This window comes from Mycteria americana, chromosome 1 (assembly GCF_035582795.1).
Source record: "Mycteria americana isolate JAX WOST 10 ecotype Jacksonville Zoo and Gardens chromosome 1, USCA_MyAme_1.0, whole genome shotgun sequence".
Classification (NCBI taxonomy): Eukaryota; Metazoa; Chordata; class Aves; order Ciconiiformes; family Ciconiidae; genus Mycteria; species Mycteria americana.
In genome coordinates, this window is record NC_134365.1 from 60,730,856 (window position 1) to 60,748,875 (window position 18,020).

At 45.4% G+C, this 18,020-nt stretch overlaps 1 protein-coding gene across 2 annotated transcripts in view; it reads left to right on the forward strand.

Moving 5' to 3' along the window:
* SYN3 (synapsin III) overlaps positions 1 to 16,498 on the forward strand; it is a 183,101-nt gene extending 166,603 nt beyond the window's left edge. For both annotated transcript variants that reach the window (XM_075501708.1, XM_075501700.1), the window contains 5 exons: positions 1,420 to 1,522; positions 7,163 to 7,297; positions 12,344 to 12,428; positions 13,919 to 14,216; positions 15,724 to 16,498. In XM_075501708.1, the coding sequence (XP_075357823.1) occupies positions 1,420 to 1,522; positions 7,163 to 7,297; positions 12,344 to 12,428; positions 13,919 to 14,216; positions 15,724 to 15,856 (754 nt within the window). In that variant the 3' untranslated portion in view covers positions 15,857 to 16,498. The remainder of the gene's footprint in view (positions 1 to 1,419; positions 1,523 to 7,162; positions 7,298 to 12,343; positions 12,429 to 13,918; positions 14,217 to 15,723) is intronic.
* The last annotated feature ends 1,522 nt before the right edge of the window (positions 16,499 to 18,020 follow it).

Below are 18,020 nucleotides of genomic sequence, written 5' to 3' on the forward strand. Positions count from 1 at the left end.
TATCAGTGTCTCTGGCAGGGGCAATAATTTCCTGAGCCTGCCTGCTGAACCCAGACACCTAGAGACATGTCTCAGGAAGAGAAGTGGTTCCCATGATGGTGCCTGTTGGTGTGGGGCCACAGCAGTGCAGGAGGGGGGCTGGCAGTGCCTCCTGCCTGGCTCACGGGGTCCATAGTTCTCCTCCCCTTATGCTACTGACTCCTCCTCAGGTGTCAGTCCCAGTCCCCCCTCTTTCTTAGGGGGGCTGGGGTGAACGTGCTTGGTCTCCTTATTAGGGATAAGAGAGCACTGGTAGTCATATAAGCCATACTCTTGCTTCTTCCCCAGACATTGTGTTCGCACAAGTTGATCATTATATTGTCAAGCTATGGGGACTCTGGCTGGCTTCAAGGACATAAACTTGTCCTTTGGCCAGAACAGCTCTTTTCCCGGTCCCTGTAGAGTCTGCAAAATGTCAATGTTTTCATGAGGCTGTGGCCTTCCCTCCCCGCATCTTATCATAGTCCTGTTTACAGATCTGCTGTTCTGAGATTCTTACTTTTATTGAAATGGTCGGAACTGCAGTGCAGCTGCACAGGAAATAAAACCAGGCTGCCTCATTCCCTCCTCATTTCCACAGCGGGGGGATGCAGTCCCCCCATAATACGCCTCTTGTCATTCTCTCTCCTCCTCTGACATCAGGATAGCTAAGGGGGCACCCGCCAGGCCTGGCCCCTGTTCATACCAGCTCACGTTCCCATTCTGGGATGGCTAGAGAAAAGGGATACAGCCTGTAGCTCTCCCTCTGACAAAGCAGTGCTTGGTCCTTGTGATGGGACCACCTGGCTAGGAGCAATGCCCAGGGGATAGAAAGGAGGCAGGAGACTGTAAAAGGATGAAATTGAAAGAGTAAATTGTAAAAAGCAAGAGCCGCTGGGTTACAGATCAGGGAGGGGACGGCTACTCCCTGCTAAGCTCTGCACTCACTTTCCCATCCTATTCCAGCCCCAATGTGCAGGACATCTTACCAGGAGAAAGCTGCCTGCATAATGGAGGGCTTTCAGGCAAAGCCAATACAAACGCTAAGGGGCCAACACTACTGGGAGATTAAATGAGCTAAATATTTATAGCATGGCTAAATGACAACCAACTGGAGATCTGATGTAAATACCAACAAGGGAAAGAAACATTTTAAGGTGGCTTTGAGGGCAGGTTTGAAACAACCTGAAATGAAGGGAAACTTTAGGCCACGTTCTTCTTTTTGCTCCATCTCCTGTGCAAGAGAGGGAGGCAATGACCCAGCACAGCGTATGAAGTATGCCTTGTGATGAAAAGGGCTCCAGAATTGATTTGTGCTCCTGCAGGCAGTGGGATGGGTGGCTGTATTTGGTGGACTCCAATGAGAGCTAATCCTAGGCCCTGCCTCTGTGGTTTCTGCAGGTACAGACTCTGGGCGGACGCCTGCGCGGAAATGTTTGGAGGTCTTGACATCTGCGCTGTCAAAGCTGTCCACAGCAAAGATGGAAAAGACTACATCATTGAGGTGAGAGCATGGGGAACCTGAATGCAAGTCTCCTTTGGGAAGTGTACCTGCAAAGACGTTCCCTCAGAGTTCACATGCACCAATGTGCTCGCTTGCCCCTGTATGCACGGTCCAGCAGTCACTGGTCCTCGGTGCCCACCTGTTTCCTCCAAGCTGTGGCCCACTGGTATGCAAGAAACTGATTTAGAGTCCCAGCTAAACTGGCAGATATGCAGCAAGGTGTCAGGGTTGAAGTGCCTTCATTTCTCAATGTGGACTGTGAAAGGAAATGGAGAGCCACAGACTACTTGGCCAGCCCAGCTTTCCAGCTGATAAATTCCCACAGTGCAGAACCTTACCAGCATTGGACAGATGTGAAGCTGCCTCCTTATTGAGCACATAACAGCCTGCAAGTCTTACTGGCAGCACCCAAAGTTTGGTGTGTCTCGGTGCACCAGTGCCCCAGTACCATCCTAAGCACTTGCAAAGCCAGGGCATCTCTCGTAGCTGCTAGTAGGGATCAACAGCATCATGAACAAACATATCCATATGCAGCCCAACCTGAATTCAGGTGCCAGATGATGCTAGCATATTAGTCATGTTAACTTCCTCCCATTACCCATACAGAGGTCCAGCAGGTGATTCAGTCCATTAAAAAAATCTCAGTTTCTCTGAATGAACCTGTCTTTCTCCAATCCCTTTAAAAGAACCTCAATAACAAAAATCCTAGCTGCATCTAATTTAAAAGAGTAAAATAAATGGTGAGAGTGTAGCAAAAAGGTCCATAATTGTAGCAGGAACAATTTAATTTAAAAAAAATAGGTGTATTTTCTAAAATCTTTTGTCTGGAAAGCATTCACTACAATAACAGACCAGCAAGACAAAGCACCGCAGTGTTACTATGGGCAGTGTGGACTACAAACTTCTGTGTTTAGAGCTGGACAAACTGTGGCTCTGAGAGCTAAAGTTCAACGTGCACCTTGCCAGGCCAGGAGGCAGACGTGGGAGTGGGATAGATAGCACACTCAGGTCATCCTAACAGGGCAGAGAAGGAAAAGCTGGCCAGAAAATCAAAGTGAAACTTAAAAGACACTCTGGGGGAGAGAAAATCTGGCAAGTAAGCAAGTGCCTCTGTCACTATGTGACTCAAGGAGGCACAGCATCTGACCAGCTGTAAACTCCACCAACACAGGCCAGCCGAGAAAGATGAGCAGAGCCAGCCTATGGCTTCATGCAGGGGTGCTGACACACTGAAAAGCTATGTGTGGGAGAGCAGTCCCACCCGCTGAGGCTTGGGATGCTGATGAGAACCACATGAGCCCTGCAGTGACTGCGCATTCCTGCATTATGTATCTGCTCTCCGGGGAGCAGTGACCTGTCAAAGGCCATGTGATATAAGCAGGCTGCCAGCAACGAAATGCTGTCGAGCCTCCGTCTTTCCTGAAGTGATGGGGCCACAGCTGATGGGTCTGCTCCTGTATGCAATTCATCAGCACCTAGAGGAGAATCCCCCCAGTGCAGACTGTCTCCCTGCCTTGCACTTTTATATGTCTATGCACATGTAGCTGAGAAAGGAAAGGCAAGAAAGCAGTCTTGCTAGAGATGACTGTAAGGACATACGGACTGTGTCCATACATGGTTAGACATGAGATGTGGATTTCATATCCCTGCATCTATCCTTGCATATAAGCCTACGTACGTGCACACATGGCTAATTCTGTGCTTAAGGATTATATGCCTCTGTCTGGGTATACCTCTGGGTTTTCACATCTGCCCCTGTGTGTGACTGACTGGATGAAAAGCACATCCATACGCTAACAGCCACCATCAGCTTGCACACAGAGAGAGAAATGCACACTAATACTCCTCTCTCTGAGACCACGGTAAAAAGCAATGGATCTAATATGATACAAATCAGAAGAAACACATGGCTTCAGATGGGTCATGCTGAATTATCCCAGCAGAGAACCTGACTGAGCAGGCCTGATGTACCAACATCTAGCAGGCATTCACATGCCAGGCTGATGGACATTGTCAGGAAAGGAGTAGAGTAGTGCACTACAAAGAGCAGAACAAAGCCAAACAGGCACCTTTTCTACTTTATGCAGATCTGAGGGACATGCTGACAAGTAATTAATTGCCTCCAGCCTACTTCCTGGGGTACTTTTCTTGGTCTGAAACTGATCCTTTATTTTGCTTTTTTCTTTTGATAGCGGGAGAAAAAAGTTATTTGACAGTGCGACAGTTGTATTTTTCTTGGTGAGAAGGAACAGTGTGCTGTGACATTTTACCAGAAAGCACGCCTAAATGGGCTGAACAAATAAGGAATTTGCACAATGCAATTGCAGGCAGTAATTAATTTTCACAGTGCAAAGCAGTTCTCTAGGAAAGATTCACAGAGGTAGCGATGGGCAGTTCTGTGAACTGAGATTTATCACAGTGGTTCACTGCAAACAGAATGCGATTAAGACAGATGAGTTATCAATCAGGACCGCACAAGAGTAATCTTGCACCTATGGTATTTGCTGTTACTTGAACTTCACCTTCTTTTCTTTTCCCATGGCAAACAGCAGAATCTAGTACGTTTCTGCTCTTCAAAGCACTAGCACACTTAAGCACCATTTTCATGGTTCATATTGAAAACTTTGAAGAAATCAGATATCTTCAAAGTTTTATTCTATTAAAACAGCTGTGAATTCTGGTACTTCTTTTTCCTCTGCTTTAAAGAACTTTGTCACTCTAAGGGAACAGTCAGCATGTACAGTCAGCATTTGATCAGAAGGCCGGATCCTCAAAATAGTGCAAGTTCGGTACCACTGTTAGCAGCCAGATTCTCAAAAGAGCTCAGCAGCGTGTATAGTTTAATAACCATCCCCTCCTTTTTTTTTGGTAATCTAACCCTTTTCCACCATCCCCTCCTTTTTTTTTGGTAATCTAACCCTTTTCCACATCTCTGCTATGCTGACAAATACGGAGCGAGTGGAGGGCAAGTAAAATGATCCATGGGATTTATTCTTCCTCCTGGATCAGCTAAGCCCTACCTGCCATAGAGCTAAGCTGCGTTACTAGACATGCTCCTTGCTGCCCTGCAAGAAGCCCTGCCCATCCCTTCAGCACTGCCATATCGTTTCTATTGATATGTCTAATCATCTGTTTCCTGCCTTCCTTCCCTAAAAAATCACCTAACACCCCACTCTGGCACATCAGAGCATGGAATAACAAGTCCAGCCTTCAGGCCTCAGTGTCAGATAGGCGCAGGGGGAGGAGCGGGATGGGGTTTTCCTGAGTCTCTTCTCTCCCTGTCCGCTTTCCGCTCTCCCCTCGCACACCTTATCAGGCAACAGCAGCTGCGTCAGGAGCAGCCACTGACCTTGGGCAGCTACAAAGGCTGGGTCCGTATGTGCCGACGTCTTCTTGTCTGGCCCAGCTGTTCTGTGATCTCCCCGGGAAGAGATGAGTGCAATCTGTCTGTGATTCACATATTCCTTCCAGCCATTTGATTTATTTCAGTATTAGCATTTGTATCTGCCCAGTTCTAGAGCAATTCCCGTTTCCCGGAGGACAGACAAGGTCTCACGCTCCTTTTGAGTTCAGTGGCAACTAGATGTGTTGTTTTGCCCACAGAAATCACTGCCATTTTCAAAGGCCTTCCCTTATGCATGTGATTGCAAATACAGGCATGAACAACCTCCCACAGCTCACGTTCCCCTGCCAAACACCACACAGCAGGACAGCAGATACCCTCATGCCTGGTGCACCTTCCCTGGTTCAGGTGGGACCTGCTCCAGGGTTCACACCCCTCCCGGTGCCTTTGTTTCAGAAAACAGCATCTTCCCCTTCCTCTCCAGCCACTGCTGCCACAGAAATAGTGAAAAGCAGCTCTTAAGATGAGGAAATGAGGGGTGTGGGGTGTTTTAAGCAGAGCTGTACCCCAGTTACTCACAGGGAGGGTTAGGGAGCCGGGAGCTAGGCCTCGCTGGCCAGGCTGTTAGCAGAGTAATGGCATCATCTAGTGGTCAGGCAGGCCCCTCGCACGGGGCATTGCGGGGAGCTGGGACCTCTTTTCTCACGCCTGAATTGGAATCGCCAAATGAAATGGGAATGCTTTTCAGGTGGGAGTGGAGGGGAGGGAACCTGGGCAGGAACCCGCTGGAGGGCCCCCAGGAGCCCCCGGCTGTGAGACACTGACGGGAACTGCCCGATCCCTGAGACTGCTAGGAAACATCTCCTCTCCCCACCTCATTTTTTAACTGAGAAACAGCAAAGTGGACGGTGGAATGAAAAGCCACGTTGTGTATTTAGCTGAGCACCGCCATCTAATTTTCTCATCTCCTCCTTTCACCCCCTGGGCGAAGTGGGCCATGGATAAAACCACCAACTCGCTCTTCATGCGAACCCCAGTCAAAACTTCCTAGGCAGCTTCCCTAGTGTTCATATGAGATACCTATAGAAAAGAATCCAAATTAATAGTTATTCTACAAGAAAAGACTAGAATACAAACTCGATGAACTCACCTCACTGATTTCCCGTACTTTAAATCTAAAAAAAAGGGCGCAAAACTTTCCGTTTCACTCCAAGAGCGGACTCTTGCAGCCTTGCCAGGGTGGAGTGCACTTCTGATTGTTATCTGAGCGTGAGTCAGTGCCTTTCTTGAGCAATGCAACCTTTAACTCTGCATTTCCAGAGTTCCTGGTTTTAATGTTTGGTTTAAAAATAAAAGCAAAATAAAATAAACTCTTCCAACCTTAATATTTTGGTACAATTATATTTACTCCAGCTGAATCTTAACTTCATCATAGTACAGTTTTTCCTGTGGGATTTAGCCAATGTTTGCAAAGCACTTGATTTATGTTGAACTGTTGAAAATGACGTTTAGGGCTGCTATACAGCTGAGGGTCTGCTGTGCTTTCGTTATTATTGTTGTTGTCAGACCATTTCTTACCTCAAAGACCTTTCGACAGTTCTCCTTCCCCCATCCCCACAGTCTTGCTTCCCAGCTCTCCCCAGTATAGCTGTAGTACTTGCTTCAGAACCAGTCGTATCGCAACAATATCAAGAAGACAAGCAGAGAATAAGTTTACTTTCCTGCATTGGGTGCTGTTGTTTTGGTGACATCCTATTCATTACAAATCTGTGGTGTTTATTTCCCCTCTCAGGGTGCAGTGCTTTGCATTGATTAATCCCAAATGTTTCTTGGTTTCCCCCAGTCCCTGTTGCTCTCATCTCCTCAGGCTTTGGTACATGTTGTTTCCCTTCTCCTGTGGCCCTTTCTGCTGCAATGTCACCCCCAAATGCTGTGGGACAATGCCAGAGAGACCTCATCCCATCACAGCCATCTCCTCAGGACATGTGAAGAAGCAAGTTTGTGTTTAGTTGATTTAGAAAGCCTCCAGCCACCAGAAGGCTTGGCTTGGCTTCCAAGTTCTGAGGGAAAGGAAGATGGGGGGCGGGGGGGAAGTACATGCCATTTCCAAAAAAAACCTAAGCGAAATCCCACACCTAAGAAAGTCAAGCATGTTTCAGCATGGAGGGGAGTGGTGACTAGAGGTGTTGGCAAGGATGTGGAGACACAAAGCAGGTTAGTGTGAGAGCTGAGTTGAAACAGGCATCTGCCACCAGAAAACCTCCTTACTAACTGTTGTTTTTTCCCTCCTTTGGCAGGTGATGGACAGCTCGATGCCCCTGATTGGGGAGCATGTGGAAGAGGACAGACAGCTTATAGCTGACCTGGTTGTTTCCAAAATGTCCCAGCTTGTCATCACTGCTGGATCTACGCCGTCACCACTGAGGCCTTGGGTATGAGCAAATAGAGACCTTACGGCCAACTTGTTTTCCTGAACTTCTTTTCTCTGTCTCCTCCCTGTGGGTGTCAGGCAGTCAGACATCTCAGAGTTGAACAGTCTCATATGGGAGTGTATTGGATGGATTGACTCCTGCTCTTCCAAAGAAGTCTCTCTTAGACTCTTTGCAGTGCGTGCCCCTAAGAAGCACCTCTCTGTCCCTTCCTCTCTTTCCATATAACTGTGGCATCACACCAGTAGTGTGGTCCGTGCATCTAGACATTCTGGCTTGCTAAATTAATAGATTCATATTGAAGGCAGACATTTTTAGAAGTGCTTGTAATGCCCAACTTCATCTCCATCTAACATCATCCCTCAGGATAGGTTTCATTCCAGTTTTTGCATCCCTGATGAAAATCTGTGCTTCCCAGAACAGAAAGTGGGGAATCTCCACCAAGAGCTGTTTCATTCCTTACTGCAGCCTTTCTTCTTTGGAGATGCCCTTCACCCCCTTCATCAGGAGGAGGCTTGAAATGCTGAATTAATATAAGAACCTGTCATTTTTGCATTTAAAGTGACCCCTTAGTGCTTCTTGCGTACATTCATTTTGAGTATCAAATGCATCTAATCTTAGTGCCACATTTCCCAGTGGCAGTTCTGTATAAATGAAACACACCAGAACGTAATCTGTGTCTCCAGGTATATGTGCTACACCTCTTTCAGTATCTAGCAGGGAGCCAAGCACGAAGGTTTGAGGACAACAAAACTGTACAAAAGAAAAGACAGGAGAGTAAACAGGCTGAGGGATAATACTGACTGCAATGCACTGGAACAGTTTCCATTTCCACTTGAGACAAAAAGCGGGAGAAAGGACTTCATGGCTCTCTGACTTTGTCATATGACAGCCCACTCCTGCTAAACCAGGTCCCCAGCATGAAGGGTATTCAGCGTAACTCCAAACCAAGTTTTAGCTAGAGTGAGGAGGTAAACATTTAATAGACACTAAAAATGCTTTGAGGCAGGGAAAGTGATACAGAAGGGATAGGATTTACTCTGGCCAAAGTGAAATCAACAACTGCCATCTGAAATAACCAAGATATAGAGTGTATAAACTAAGAGCAAAGGGGAAGCCAACAGAAACTGAGAACATGGACAGATGCATCTGTTGTCTATGTAATATACTGGTACAGGATTGGATTGGATTACAACAGACCTAAAATAGGACCAAAATAAGAACAAAATAAATTGTCTTGGATAGGGTGTCAAATAGAAGAGTTAAATAAGAAAAGGGTCTTCATCAAGAATACAACCTACAAATATCTGTATACAAAATAAAGAAAATTAAAACCACAAACGTTAACTAGAGTGTTTTGCTACAGAGAAAGATCTTGGTACAACGAACATGCAGACACTGCACAAGCTACAATTACTAACATAATGCTATAACACCTAGTTACAAATGTGCAGAAGTCATTACATATGAGGCTGGTGAGATGCAGAACTAGAGCTACAGGTGAAGACTTCACAGAACAAAGAAAAATAACAATTCTGAATAGAAGGACAGTAGTACTGAGTACATAGAAATATGAATCCTTGGGTGTCCTATGGGTATGCATAGAATATCTGTATGTATTATTGGATCTGTCTATACTAGTCCCTGTATCAAGAAAAACTGAGAAATTATGAAACTGAGTGCACAGCATTGACAGAGGTGGAAGAAGCAACAACTCATAATAATGTGAGACTACAGCTATCAAGAAGCAAGTCAAATAGCACAGCAGGATAGCAATTCAGAGAGAGTTCCCCATCTCTGTAGATGTCTTCTTCCTGGAACTGCAAAATCCAAGTGCAGAAGGAAAAAAACACCTTGACCTAGCCTGAAGAAACACCCAGGTACAAATTCAGAAAGTGAATATATACTGTTAGGTTTGATGTCGAAGGGACAGATGTGATATCAAAAAGTAATGGTATGACACAAACAGTTAGAAAAGATTATTTTAATAAAATGAGAAAATTCATCAACTCCCTAGCATTAAAAGTAAATCTGTATGGATGTTATTTGAGAGACCACTGTTTTCCAGAATGTATATATACATTTCTGATCTGCTCCTGAACCAGGAAGGCAAGGAATAAATTTCTAGAGTTAAGTGGTAAAGTGATAGAGGATATCAAGACATAGAGAAAAAAAATCTTCCAAATTTGGAAATCTGACATTTAAGAAGACCTTTATGCACCACCATGCAAGTAATAAAAGGAAACATAAAAAGGAGAGAAATTGATTTTGAAGAACAGATAAAGGGAAGAATGAAACAAATTCTCTTAGTTCATCAAAAGATGGAACCTTACCAAACACTTGGTGGGTTCTATGGATCATCCAAAGTTAAGGGAGAAAAGGAAGACAACAGGGACAGTGTTGTGACTCAAGTGAATTTAATTGCTGAAAGTGGGGAACTTTTAAAACTAAATATAGTTTTTCCTGATAAGAAAGACAGGAGTGAGAGCAAAAATAGTGATTAAATCACTGATGACTGATATTTAAAAAAATTATTAAGCCCCCAGACCCAGGTGGCTACATCCAATGAACTGAATTTAGGAAGTGACTAAGCTGCCAAGAAAAAATGTGCAATTTCATTAGAAACAGTTTTTGCTCCAGAGGATTGGTGTACAACAAATACAAAATATGTGTTTAAAAAGTTGTAAGAGTCATGGACCTTACGAATTATCTCAGACAATAATTTAAAGAATAATACAGAAGACTAATAAACCAACAGAACCATGGCTTAAGATCATCTACCACATTTTTTTGCAAAGAAAAATGTTCCATTAATTTCCTTTTGATTCTTTTCCCATCATTTCTTTGAGAATTCTTTCATAAAGTGGTAGATAACAGGCAATCAGTCAAAATAATGTAGCTAGACTGTCAAAAAGCCTTAGGCAAGGTAACAGACAAGTACTGTTAAAGAAAGCAAGCAGGGAGGGCCTAAAAGGCAAAGTTTCATTGTGGAGAAGAAGCTGGCCTCAGATAAAGACATAGATATGAGAGATTTTAATTCTTGCAAACAGTTAGCAGAGAGGGTACGTAAAGAATGCTAAGCCTGGTCATGTTGATAATGGGGTTAGTTGAGCCCAGGACAGGGTAAGATGTTAAAGACAACCTTTTTTTCATGGCTACAACATGAAACCTGGTTTCATGGTTACAGCTGCAGTTCTCTCCTCACCTCTCTGTCCCACCTCCATCCCTTCCCATCACTGTTTCCTTTCCAAAGGTAGAAGACCTTGGGCTTGCCCTCACCCCTTCATCTCTGAGCCTCAAAATCCTGTTTTACCTTCATCTCTGAGAAGCCTTGGGTTGGCTGTAGGCAAAGGCCATAGAGGTGAATATGAGATCTGATTCCCTTTCTTTGGCTGGTCTAATCAGGACGTCTCACAGCATTAGGACAGTAAATTTCCACCAATACCAAGGGAAGGTTTAGTGTCCCAAGCTAAGGAGGACTAGAAGCCATAAATGGAAAATTCCCAGGTTTTCCTCCCCGTCCATTTGGCAAGTCCCAGAAAAACAGTATAAAAGATGGGCTGGCAACCTCATCACATTTATGTTAGTCAGTTGAAACTCATTTCAATGATTCCAACTATGAAAGATTTCTTCCCGTTTCCAGAATCACTTAGCTCATTCTCCTGACCTTCCAGGAGCCTTGAAGACCCTTTTATCACTGTGTTCTCCATGTAAATAATCCATCCAGCACGTACCAGCCCATCTGTTTCCAGCTTCCCCTGCTTTCATAAACAATTGTGTGCAATAGGCTTACTCTGGCTTTTGTTAACCTTGGACCAGCCCTTTGTGCAACAGTTCTGGGTTGCTTAATCTGTTTATTAAAATATTTGTCAAAAAGAGTAAGCAATGAGAGAGAAGAAAGTGCAGATGGCACCGACATTTGCGTTAGTCAGGACCAGGGATGGCAGTGAAGAACATCTGACAGAGCTATATATGTTAAGTCACCACAACAGCAAATGAAACTCGGTACGGAAGATTGAAAGGTAAGCTAAGCTGGGGGTAGAGAGAGGGAGAACATAAACAATCTGTAGACCTTGCAAGTGGCACTAGCCATGCCCCTTGAGAAAGACATTGTCACATACAGGCTAATGAAAACCATTGCTCAGCCTATGGCTGTGTTGACAAGGGAGAAGCAGGAAATTAGGATGCTGGTGATGTATACAGAGAACCCAGATACTGCTGCATCTGGAGTAATGTAAGCAGACCTGCCTCTGGCATCTGCAGAAGGAATCACAAAGCTGGGAAAGAGAAGTGGGTGATGAAAACAATTAGGGGCCTGCAAACATCCCCATGGAGGGACCAAAGGGATTCAGTCACTTGGCTTTAGAAAGGAGGTGAATGAGAGAGAGGGCAGTAAAGGTTTGCAAAATAATGAATGGCCTAGCAAGGGCAGGTTGTGAGAATTGTTCTCAAAACTCAGAACAAAGCAATGGAGTTAAGAAATGGGAAAAGCAGTGAGGCTGAGAGCTGAGCAAGACTCAAAGGGTCTGGGTGTAAATATCAAAACAAAATATCTGGAACTGTTGCAAAGATTTTGTGGAGCAGATAGTAAGCTTCATGTTTCAGGGTTTAAGCTGGCCCTTGCTTATTACCAATCAAGAGGAGACCCCTTAGGGTAAAGAGATGATTACTCCATAGATATTTCCATGGTTCATCCCTCCTTCCTTTGGAACATCTGGTGCTGGCAACTGTCCAAAATGGGAGATGGGACTAAGAGACCCCCTCGGGCCTGATACATTTGGTAATTCCTGATTGCCTAAAAAACATTCTAAATTGTAACTTCATTGTTATTCCCTGTGAGCAAACAACTTCTGTGCTCTTTATTACTCAGCTCTCCATTTTAGCCCCATGAGATTTTACCAGCCAGATGCTGTGTGTGCGTGTGTGTGTGTGTGGGTGGGTGTGGGTGTGTGTATTTAAGGAACACTTCATGACTCCACAGTTCCTATATTACTTCAGGGCTTCTCTTTGGGGACTCTGTATTAACTGGAATGGCTCTTTTTCCTCTAGCCCCCACAAGTTCAGCCTGTGTCGATGAAATCTCAGACTGGACCTCAGCTTGGACAACTGTCCCAACCACGGCCTCCTCCCCAAGGTACAGTTCTTCAGGCCTCATAACAGTGTGGACTGAGGCATATCCATTTTCCTTCTAAATAAAAGCTATCAGGATAAAGGTTTCAGTCACTGTTGCAATTCACTGACAAACAGGCAGCAAATTCAGTGTGCTGTTAAAGCAGCTGCTATCATATTCCACAGCAGCTCAGAAAGTGGGGTGAAACTTTGATACAGATCCAGTTGACACTGCTGGTAGGACTTGGCTCAGCAAAGTGAGGCCACTTGAACTGGCACTGGAGCAGGATTCTGGGCACAGAGTGTATTTGTGTTTGCCCAAAGCTGTAGTGGCTACCAGTGTTAAGAAGTGATGGGAAGATGCTGGTGCTGTCAGGCTTGGAACAGACACCGACGTGGTGATGCCAGGATCCTTGACCCATCTGTCCAGTGTTCCCCTGTCAGCAAGAGCACACCCCCAGCTCCTCCTGACAGCAGAAGCAGATTTGACTTACATGGTTGGTCAGAACAACAGATTTGGTTTATTGTCCTGATTTACGCTGAGGTGATGAAGCACAGGGCTGCCCTGTGGGTACCCAGACCACACCAACCATTCAATTCACTTAACCAATTAGACCCTCCTTTTTGCCACCTTTGTCTTTTCATTTCTCCACCCCAATGTCCTACAAAATTAACACCCACCTCTAATTACCTTTTCCTCATCACTCACAGTTTTGCTGTATCCAAAATTTGGTATTTCTGATACCAAAGGCATCTCTGTAATCTTGGTGTGATACACTATTACTGATACGATGGCATAGGAATTGCAGGCCTTGCAGGATACTACTTCCCCATCTGTCTCCAGTACTCCCCTTCAATCCTCTGTGAAATTTTTTCCTCACATAACTCCCCCTTGACCACGTGTGAAATCCAGCCAGCCCTCACAACGCTATCTGTAACTTTTGCCAGCTTCTCACACTGTTATCTGTCATGTCCAGCAATTTCCTATGTCACATCCAATTATTTTCCACATCCTCTTCAGTCTTGAGAGTCTGCTACCAATATGGCTGAAGCCACCTGCTGATAATGCTGGAACAGATATATGGATAGCGATAGGATACACATCAAACTGCTGGGCCCATGAAGGGACCACTGACCCAAATCAGTAGATTCAGCTTTCATTTCCTACAGAGGATTGGTTCTCCAGTGAATCTTCCTTTCCAACACAGGAAGTGCTTGCCAAGGATAAGAAATATTAGTTACATGGAAGAGTACAGCACGTTGAAGTGACTCCCTTTGGGGAGAGTGGCAGAACTTCTTTGGTGCTGAAGGAGGCAGAGAAATGGACCACAACTCTAGAGACATGGGCATGACACCAGTGTTAGGCCTGTGAAAGAGGTTTTCCCTTATCCTTCTGCATGAAGCTACTCTGAATAGTCTCTCCCCTCAGCAAAACCCATTCTTCCATATAGATGCTCCTCGCTTGTTGTCCACCACATGCACTTCCTCATGTTTATGTCTACACATCCCTTTCAGGTGGACCACGCCAGCCTCAGGGATCTCAGCCTCCACGGACAAATGCACCTCCACAGCAACGGCTCTCTCCTCAAGGACAGCAGCCCCAGAGTCCCCAGTCCACTTCACCTCAGCAGCAAAGGTCACCTGGATCTCCACAGCAAGTCCGATCAGCAACTGGGTCCTCTCCAGTCCAGGCTTCCAAGGCAGGCATGTTCCCTCCACAGCAGCCTAGACCTCCTGCTCAAGGCCGGGCTCCTAGCCAGCCAAGCCCCACTGAACCGTCCAAGCAGCAAGCCACCCCACACCCGCATCTGAAGTAGGTGCTCTCTTAAACTGCTCATATCTGTAGGTATTAGAATAAAGCTGTGGCATGAAGAACTATCACCTGTTGTCAGGCAGTAGTCCCCAGGGACAAAGGCCTGGACAACTATGAGTGACTTCAGAGGTATATATGCCTGGGCATAACAGGCCACCATTGAACTGTTGTCAGGAAGAACAAGTTCTACTTGACATCTCTAAGAATTCACATTCTTCCCCTTGCTTATGCATTCATAGGTAATCGCGTGCTCTACCTCGGCCATACCAACACAGCTACTACCTTCCCAGCAGGGTGTATACTCCTTACAGGCTGTAATCCGCACATTATTGGCTAGAAAGCTCAAGTCATTCCTTCACTATTCCCTGAATGCAGGAGCCACACAATTTTTTGCAATTGGTACCAAAAAAAAAAAAGGGGGGGGGGGGGGGGGGGGGAGGGTAGGGAGTGGAAGTGGCACTACTCATATATATAAAACTCCAGATGGTGACTGTATGTTTAAGCGCTCTTCTGGACTGAATTATTGTGGATCTTTGGTAGCAGCCTTTGCTGCCACCCTTCATAAAACATATCTGGCTGGCACCATGGCAGGAAAGATTGGCAAAAAAATGTTCCGTGTTGACAAAAAGTTGACACGAGCAAACTGGTATGAACAGACCAGAACTAAATATAGGCTAGGAATGAGAAGACGGTTTCTAGACAGCAGAGGAGCGATGTTCTGGAACAGGCTTTCAGTGATGATGTCTACATTAGCAAGGCAAACCAAGACCCCTGCACTTAAGGATCAAAACGTTGGTGCTAAGGATGCAGTCTCCACACCATACATATTTCAGGTACTTTAATTCAGAGTCTGGTCTTGTGCTTAATACCTATTACTGACCAAGAAAAACCACTCGGTGACAAAGCATAGTAAGTGGGGAAAATTGGGAGATTTACTTCAAAAGCACAGGCCTGATCTGAACACCTAGCAGATATACACCCAGCAGGAGCAGTGCGGCCAACCAAAAGACCTGCATAGCACAGCTGACAGTCGGACAGACATGCCAGGGAGGGCAAGCAACAGCACACATTGCAGGGGACATGGCTACCAACTTGCCCAACCCCTCATGCTCTCACATTTGAAAGGACAGGACCACCATCCATGGTGTGGCTGATGAGAGACAGGTGACCCTCAGTATGAATCCATTCTTCATATTAGTAGTGAAATTACTTAACTGTTCCTCACAACAGTTGCACCAAATGGCAACTGCATGGTTTTAGTCAGATGTTTTCATAAACGCTTACTAGTCTGGGCTGTGATATTGGAGCCACCTGCCTGTGCCCCATCCTCTCCTCTCCTCTCCCCTCCCCTCCCCTCATTTCCTGGATGCGTTGCATATGGAGATTCTCCTTACTTACCTCTCCTTTTATCCTTGAATTTGTCTGTGTGATGGAACACAAAGCATCAGTAACCAGCTTTGAACTACCACCTTCTCCTGCTGAGTCTGAACTCTGTTTTCCATTTCAGCAAATCGCAGTCCCTGACAAACACCTTCAGCATATCTGAATCATCTCAGCGGGGAAATGCCAATGAAGACGAAGCAAAAGCTGAGACCATCCGCAACCTGAGGAAGTCATTTGCTAGCCTGTTTTCCGATTAACAGCCCTGCAGCTGGATCTGTGCTTTTGTCAGCCCTCACTCTTCGTATCAGCGTACCTGATGTCATCCTGGAATACACTGAATGGTACCCAGCAATTTACAATTAACACCTGGGTAAAGGGAATTTAGAAAACTATAGTTGTTTTAATACAAAGAAAGTATTATAACAACAGTCTGAGAAATGACTGTATAGAAGTGGCACTATTTCATTGTTTTTTGTGCATAATCAGAATCACATCTGGTCAAATGACTGAGTTGTAAAGCAAATTTTACTCTTACTAAGCCCTGTGGAGTCAACACAGTTATGACAGTGCAAACTAGATTTTATTTTGATTTGTATATAGTCAATACAATTGCTAATTTCCAATTACTGAATCATTGTTGAGGTTGAGCTAAAAAAATATATAGGCTTATTTCAGAAACAGATGCGTAAAGACAGAGTCAAGAGCAAATATTCATTGACTGATAAAGTAAGCATGCTTGAGCATGGAAACACAGTGAACTGTGGAACTTCATGATACCAACTTTGTAAAAAGTCACTTTTCAGAGCAAAACTAAATTCAAGTTAAGTACGGTACCAGACATCAGTAAGCACCAAACATCACATGAGCAGGTCATCCAGATGGACTGCTGGTTTGTTCCAGATCACAGAATCACAGAATCACAGAATCATATAGGTTGGAAAAGACCTTTAAGATCATCGAGTCCAACCATAAACCTAACACTGCCAAAAACCATCACTACACCATGTCTCTAAGTACCTCATCCAAACGTCCTTTAAATACCTCCAGGGATGGCGACTCAACCACTTCCCTGGGCAGTCTGTTCCAATGCTTGATAACCCTCTCGGTGAAGAAAAATTTCCTAATATCCAGTCTAAACCTCCCCTGGCGCAACTTGAGGCCATTTCCTCTTGTCCTATCACTTGTTACCTGGGAGAAGAGACCGACCCCCACCTCTCTACAACCTCCTTTCAGGTAGTTGTAGAGAGCGATGAGGTCTCCCCTCAGCCTCCTTTTCTCCAGGCTAAACAGTCCCAGCTCCCTCAGCCGCTCCTCATAAGACTTCTGCTCCAGACCCTTCACCAGCTTCGTTGCCCTTCTCTGTACGCGCTCCAGTACCTCAATATCCCTCTTGTAGTGGGGGGCCCAAAACTGAACACAGTATTCGAGGTGCGGCCTCACCAGTGCCGAGTACAGGGGCACAATCACTTCCCTAGTCCTGCTGGCCACGCTATTTTTGATACAGGCCAGGATGCCATTGGCCTTCTTGGCCGCCTGGGCACACTGCTGGCTCATATTCAGGCGGCTGTCAACCAACACCCCCAGGTCCTTCTCTGCCAGGCAGCTTTCCAGCCACTCTTCCCCAAGCCTGTAGCGTTGCATGGGGTTGCTGTGGCCCAAGTGCAGGACCTTGCACTTGGCCTTGTTAAACCTCATACAATTCACCCCAGCCCATCGATCCAGCCTGTCCAGGTCCCTCTGCAGAGCCTGCCTACCCTATGAGCAGATCACTCTGCTCATAGCAGATAAAATGGCTGTGTTTCATGCCTTCTATTTATGTCCCCTGCACGTGAATCCTGAGTTCTGAGAGAAAAATGTCATGTTCTAACCCTGTAGCCTTAGCTCAAAGATAACCTGAGAAATGGGCCTTCCACGCAAAAAAAATAACTTCTTCCCTGCCCCTGGAAACACCAGAGTTCATGTTCACAGTTCACACAAATTCCAGACAAAACCCAGCTAAACTCCAAGCACTTTGGTGACTTGGTCACATCTGGCTAAGTATGTCCCCCAGGAACATGCTTAATTAATAGCAGAGCTGATGAAGTGCACATACTTGTGTGCTGAGTGTTCCATAATACTGAATGGACAGACAGATGGAGTGAAATCCTGTCTCACTCCTTGAACTCCCATTGACTTCACTGGGGTGAGAGCAAAATGAATGCAAGGCGACAAACCTGCAATAGAACAGGAAAACTATCCTTTACAAATAAGATGAGCTGGGGTCCATCCAGAGACACCAAGCCATGGGAGGGCATGTATGGAATTGCGCCAAGCAGCTAATGATCAGTATTAGTCCTCCCCAACCACCCCCAAGAATTATTCTTCCAGAGAAGACAGAGATGGATCTTTGCCAGGTGTGCTTTTCCTCTAAGCCTGCAACAC